Consider the following 6,620-nt stretch of genomic DNA (forward strand, 5'->3'; position numbering starts at 1 on the left):
GCTTATTGAACAATTTTCTGTGACGAATTGCAATTGCTAAAAATGAAAAGGAAGAAAAGGTCAAATTTGCCTATAAAGAACAAAAACAAGTGTATAGAATGCAATTTGTAGTTTCTTATAATCATTCGGGACAAGCATGCACCGCTCTTTCTGGCGAGCAAATGACTACTTTAAGAACACAAGAAGAAAGTTTAAAGAGTCTTAACCACTATCAGCTCGCCATAAGTCGTATAATCAGCCCTGCCAGATTTCTCTCCACAAAAATGCTGCAGTTTGGCATCATAAAACACGGTGATGCAATTCGCTATGGTGGCCAAATTCTACAACAAGAAGGCATGCAAGAATCTCGGCAAAACTGGTTCCCAGACGGCTTTCACAAAACAAACACCAGACGGATAGAACTCACTGCCCGTAAATGTTAATGAAAGCAATTTTAGTATTACGCTAGCATTTAACTGGTATAGATGACATGGAAGATCCCGAAATCATTCACATAAATATCAAGCATGCTTTAGAGAACTAACATTATGTCTCTGGCGTCTTTCTTTTCCTGTTGGATGTTGAGGAAGCATCTAACTGGGCTTGACCAAATACTGACCTGCAGGAAGTCCAAAGCCGCAACTCAAGAGATGTAAGAAATGACAGTAGTACAAAGCATTTCTAGGTCCAGTGAATCTTTTGCTTATTAACAAAACAATCAGTTTCACTGCCATGTAAGAGAAACATTCGTTTGAGAGAGCAAAACGTAGTGACTTATTTCTTTTCCTCCTAGATCTCTCAAACTTACTAAAAATAAAAGCAAAATAAAATGAATACTTCCAATTATTTTTCACAAGTTTCATTACTCACTATAAACAAAAAATTTGTGGGTATCTTCAGCTAGAGTTTCTAACTAAAACAAGCAACAGGGTAAGCTGTACCATATTTCGTATCATTATGATATGAGCTCTTCTTGTCAATCAAAGGTTTGATTAATCCACTTTTAACAGTGTAGTCTATATATAGACGAGGTAACTTACCCACAAGTTGAACATTTCTTGTGATGCTTACAAAAAATGGACAAGCACACAGAACAAATGTAGCCCATGTCTATTGTCTTCTTATGGCAAAAACACCTGCAAAATTCAATCAATCAAAACATATGATACACAGAATATGTAGAGCCAAAAAAAAATTTCATTTGTTTTCTTGCTTCTTTTCCTATTTGCACAATAATCTAAGCACTGAAATTGAGCATCATGACGCAAAATCATTTAGCCGACCATCAGTTCGACCATGAATACGTTGGTGAAATTTTTTTCTCTACAAAAGAATTATATGATTACATCTAGTAATTTGGCTAGGTCAATTATTACCAAACATCTAAATATCACTATGAATCTCCGGAAAGTGGGAACCACCATCTGAGACAAACCCTTGTACAAAAGTTATACAGATTGACCAACTAAACTACACATTCAAACAATTAATTCGCATCAATATTTTGATCTCTGTAAACCATATGAGTTTCAGAAGGATAAGCCTAGAAACTTAGAATGTTCTTTTTAAAAAATATTATTTTTTCATCAAAGATCAGCAAATGGGTACAACCTTCCTCTTTGCTCCCAGAAATAGGGCATTAAATCTTAAAACTGATACTAGCCTACGGAAAAGGGCACTAAATCTTAAAAATTATCAGAAAATTATCAATTTTAGGTACATCCGTCGTCTTTTCTTTTCTATTAACAACCAAAATGAAGACAGTTAAATGATGAGCATAAGTGGTATACTTACGAGGCACGAAAATCCACACCGAGAGACTTAGGAAGCTGTAAAAATGCTCGAGAATGCAAATCAGTTGCAAAAACTGTCTGCATATCAGTGAAAAGAATACATTAGCCCAAGAAGTTGCAACAAAACAAGAAAAAAAATTGTGATTAACACAAGATGGAAAACAATGACACATTGACACCCAATCCAAATCAATTTTTTTTAGCCAAGCACCAGGTAAACAAGTGAACACAAGGTTAAGATGTATCAACATCACCAAATTTAAGTACTTAACCTACCGAGAGATACTGAAACAGTCCATTTGGTTGTTGGGGCTTCAGATACACACCACCAGTAATATATGAAGCCTGTTTCTCATCCATCAAAAGCATTCAGTAAAACTGACATAAGAATAAAGCTAATTATGTTTCAAATACTATAAAAAAGTATATATCAAAAAGACGCTCTAAAGACAAGCTACCTGCTGTAGGAAGGCAGAGTTGCTCGATCCCATATAGCAAGAATCTATAGGAACCTGCAGTGGAAGTAAATAAATGATAATTTGATATTCGTGACTTTTAAGCAACTATTGGATTTCTGGAAAGTTGAATTAACTATATATTTACTGAATGAACTGCGTAACGATGAGAGAGAAAGCAACTGGGAGAAACTGTCAAATGATTATTTGGCCATACAGCTACAGATATTGTTTATTGTACTCCAACAGGAGAGCAAATTTGGATTTCAAATCAGTTGATTGTATACATTCATCTTTTAGAAGAAAAATTAAAGATTGGCTATGGCAGTAAGTCAAAAATTTGTAACTTCCAAATAGCGCCTTGCCATTTGCAACCAAATATATAATTATTGAAGTACAGATTACTAGAAAGGACAATAATGATACAAATCAAGGTGCATTTGACATTGAAGAATAGTCCCCCGAAAAACATATGCTTTTGATAAACAGGAAAATGGATCAAATGCATACCATAGAACGCTGTGCAGAAAATATTGAATTCATGATTGCAACATATCTGAAAGGACATTAAAAAAAAAATTCTGATGTAAGAGGTTTGATGAGAAAGATAATAAGAAAAACGCATAAAGAAAATATTCAAAAGAAGAACGTACTGTTCAGGTCCATCCGATGATCCCTGCAAGCATAAAATCTGCATCGCATGCATAGTCACACTACTTAAAAGGTAACCCATTTGTGAAAGGAAAGTAAGACATGATAAGAGAAAAATAAATAACATACATCCATTTTGCAGACCTAAATGATAAAGGCTAACGAGTTTGGTTAATATATGGTGCCAAACATTGGATGCTTAGAAAATATCTCATTTTATTTTAATCCACCTCACTAAGGGTGCACTAATGTAGTGATAAAATAATCAAAAGATAGAGGAATTTATATCCTTGAAGGGGAGAGTGAAGATTGTCTCACAATACGGTTCTCCTAATATCTAGAGAACAGGTACATGCTTCCAACAGCAAACATCCACCAAAAATTGCATTTAACCCATGTTTTGGTTATTAACAATTCCACTTGCAAGTATGCTGGTCATTGCACCTAATCAGCTTAGAGAATTGCATACATTCCATATTACGTAGAAATGCACATCAATTTGATGGCTCATGAAACCTAAACAAGGCCATAAAAACTTAAGCTTGATTTGCAGCAAAGAAGTTATAACTATAGTACGTTATCAATGTCAAGGTATGGACAAGATTACAATGCCTGTGACCCAAAATAAACAGATATTGAACAATGACACAACAAACTACAATGATACTCACCCGAGGTTGAGGATGAAGTGGCCCTGATCGAAAAACTCTCTGTATATCTGTTCATCAACTACAGTTAAGCAAACTTTGCATGGATACGCTTAGATCTTCCAACAAAACAAAACATCTTTGCTATTATGTACTAGTTCTAACACAATTCCTCATATGCAACAAGTATTACCCCTAAGTTTTTTCGGTAACTCTACTTATATACTTAAACTGCATTATCAAATGCCAATGGAACACAAAGGGGTATTTTCAATGAGATACCAAAAAACCCCAAAAATTAAATAAGCACTGGCATAAAAGGATACAACAAAGAGCCATTGATAAAGACCCGGATAGCAGAGAAGAAGAAATCCCTTCTCTCGACCCTTCTTTGAACAATTGCTCGTCTTTGATCACGAATTCCTCCAGCTTCTGCAACAAGTTAGAGCACCGCGCCGGCATTATTCTTCCATGATCAGAGCCCTGGTTCGAGTCCGAAGAAGAATCGTAGATGTAGCTGCAGGAATTGTACCCCGTGGCAATAACCACCACCTGGTTGAGTTGATTGAGCAGCAGAATCGAGTTCAGAAACGTAAGTACCTAAACGAAAACGAATTCAAATTAAATTTCAATTCGAAAGAACGAACGAAACTAAGATTGTTATGAGAAACCCAAAAGAGGAATTAGGGTTTAGGGATCACGTGGGGGAGAAACTTGGAGAACGGGAGATTGGATGAGCTCCAGAAGAAAGGGTTCGTGTCCAGCAAAACCATCAGAAGGCTCACATCGTCTGCAACCACACAATCAAACGGTTAGAGGTTGAAGATGGAACGAGTCTCTGTGAATTTCTAGAGACGGAGAGAGAGTGAGAGGAGAGAGTGACCGGCGTAGAGCTTCGAAGGGGCCGAAGCCATAGCTGAGTTGTGATGTGGGCGTTTCTGAACTGCTCGATGAGCACTGGTCAGTGATCAGAGATGTTATGTTATTGGTTAATTCCTCGCGCGCCGGAGCTTGCGGTGGAACGACGCCGCTTGTTAAGTTTTGGCTGAATACTTAACCAGAACTCGGCGTCGCATTTGTGCTTGAGGAACGTATATTAGGACTAAGTAGATTGTTGCAATGATCCCACAATTTAACTCAATTAAAAAATTTGAGTAATGATTTTTTAATTAAAATTTCATGATTATTGATCTTTTAACTCACCAAAATATGCAGCTATTTGTCAACTCCGTTAGAACTTTCGTCAAAATAAATCATCTGTCACGCACGTGAGGCTAAATCAAAAGGAAAACATAGAAAACCAAATGAGAAAAATTGTAGTAATAGTCCCTCAACTTTAATTTAATCGGAGAAATGGTCACTTAATTTTAACTCAATTAAAGCAATACTCCCTCAACTTTAACCTAATTGTTGCGATGGTCCTTCCAACACAAGTCATTTTGATGAAATTCTAACGAAGTTGACAGAAACGGATATAGCTGCAGGTTTTGATGAGTTAATAGACCAATAATCATGGATTTTTATTTGAAGGAATATTGCTCCAATTTTCTCTATTAGAATTTTGATTAGAAATTAAATAATTTAATTAGGAAAAACTCCAAATTGAGAAAATACGTTGTTTTACAAAATTCTATCATCAATAGAAGGTAATTAGTGTTTGCTATCTTAAAAGTTATGTCAACTAACGGTTTTGAAAAACTAAATATTCGTTTACACGTACTTTTAATAGGGATGAAAGCGTATTTTGGTATAATTATATAATGTTAAGAATTTGCATAAAATGAGGGAAAATCGAAAAGAAATATAATGTTTTTTTTTTTTTTCAAGTGTTCATGTATCACGTACAGCTCCAATGTGCAATAGATGAGGAAGGCATAAATAGGGGGATACATATATTTATAAGTAATGTTAAACAGACCAACTTTTTAAATTAAATCTGCAAATCATATGATGTATCAGTAATAGAAAATAAGCATGTTTAACAACACTTAAATGTCTAATTATCAATAAGCACATCATATGATTTACCAAATTTGATCTAAAAATTTGACATCCCTAGCATCCTTAGGTAAAAACACAAATGAATGTAAAAAAATGGCAGTAAAAAACAGAATGTAGAATGGTAAAAAGATAAAAGAATCAAACCACCACTGGTTTGCCCATACAAATGAACTTCATGCTTAATGTTTCAATTCAATGACCCATCACCGCTTTTGCTTTTTTATTGTCCTTTTGCAATGTTTCTTGGAATAAAAATACCTTTCGATGGAATAAAAGTAGAGAAGAGAAAGATTTCTATAAAAAACGCTAGGCGCTAGTCGGGCGGTGAGCTGAAGCCTAGCGTCTAGGCGGTTAGACGGGGTTCAGGCAGATTTAAATAAATCCATTATATTTCGTGTAAATAAGTGTCTGCTTATACTTAAAATATTTATAATTTTGTCATAAACTACAAAATAGAATGACATATGTATTTTGAAGTATTGGAACATAATAAAAACATGGAGAACAAGCATATAATGTGTGGGCATATGTATTTTGAAGTATTGGAATATAATAAAAACATGAAGAACAAGCATATAATGTGTGCTTATTTAAATATTCAACAAGTCTCTTATAATTTATTGAAACAAATTATATGCAAACTAAAAGTTATCTATTTTCTATCTAAGTGAGTCGCAACCTATGCAGGTCTGGGTGGGCCATGCGGGTGCCTAGGCGGTCTAGGTGCCCTTTCTTAATTTTCGAACGCCTAGGCATTAATCGGGGCAGTGACCAGCCACCTAACGCCTAGGTGGCGCTAGGCAGGGATTTTTAGAACAGTGAGAAAAATATCAGACCTTACCTAAAACCAACTCCAGTAAACCAACTCTAGTGGTTGGGTTAAAGATAAAATTAACGTATATTATCTTAATTTATTTTTATAGTTATTTTAGCTAGAAAATATTTAAATTCATCGATAAGGAAAAATCACTAAACATACTTCATTCTTACGCATATGCACCACGTGAAAGAACATGTAAAACCATACAACCTACCCTCATTCTTAAACACAAATGCATAGGTGGATAAAAAGAAAAAATAAAGGAAGAATTGTT

The 6,620-nt window shown here is 35.0% G+C and overlaps 1 protein-coding gene across 6 annotated transcripts; it reads right to left on the minus strand.

Moving 5' to 3' along the window:
* Positions 1-73: 73 nt before the first annotated feature.
* LOC137745406 (basal transcription factor complex subunit-like protein) lies at positions 74-4,628 on the minus strand. Of its 6 annotated transcripts, none has more exons than XM_068485366.2 (12): positions 4,409-4,628; positions 4,227-4,315; positions 3,852-4,125; positions 3,550-3,596; positions 2,881-2,918; positions 2,738-2,783; positions 2,231-2,284; positions 2,049-2,117; positions 1,774-1,850; positions 1,020-1,115; positions 494-598; positions 74-405 (listed from the first exon to the last, which is right to left on the minus strand). In XM_068485366.2, the coding sequence occupies exons 1-11, from the start codon at positions 4,437-4,439 to the stop codon at positions 526-528; spliced, it is 894 nt and encodes a 297-aa protein (XP_068341467.1). In that variant the 5' UTR covers positions 4,440-4,628; the 3' UTR covers positions 74-405; positions 494-525. The 6 variants fall into 6 exon arrangements, with proteins under 6 accessions (XP_068341467.1, XP_068341461.1, XP_088541023.1 ...); XM_068485360.2 differs by having other exon boundaries at positions 525-598; positions 4,409-4,614; XM_088684897.1 differs by having other exon boundaries at positions 525-598; positions 3,852-4,077; positions 4,409-4,594.
* Between the last annotated feature and the right edge of the window lie 1,992 nt (positions 4,629-6,620).

Source organism: Pyrus communis, chromosome 15, assembly GCF_041283825.1.
Source record: "Pyrus communis isolate YQ-2024b chromosome 15, ASM4128382v1, whole genome shotgun sequence".
NCBI lineage: Eukaryota > Viridiplantae > Streptophyta > Magnoliopsida > Rosales > Rosaceae > Pyrus > Pyrus communis.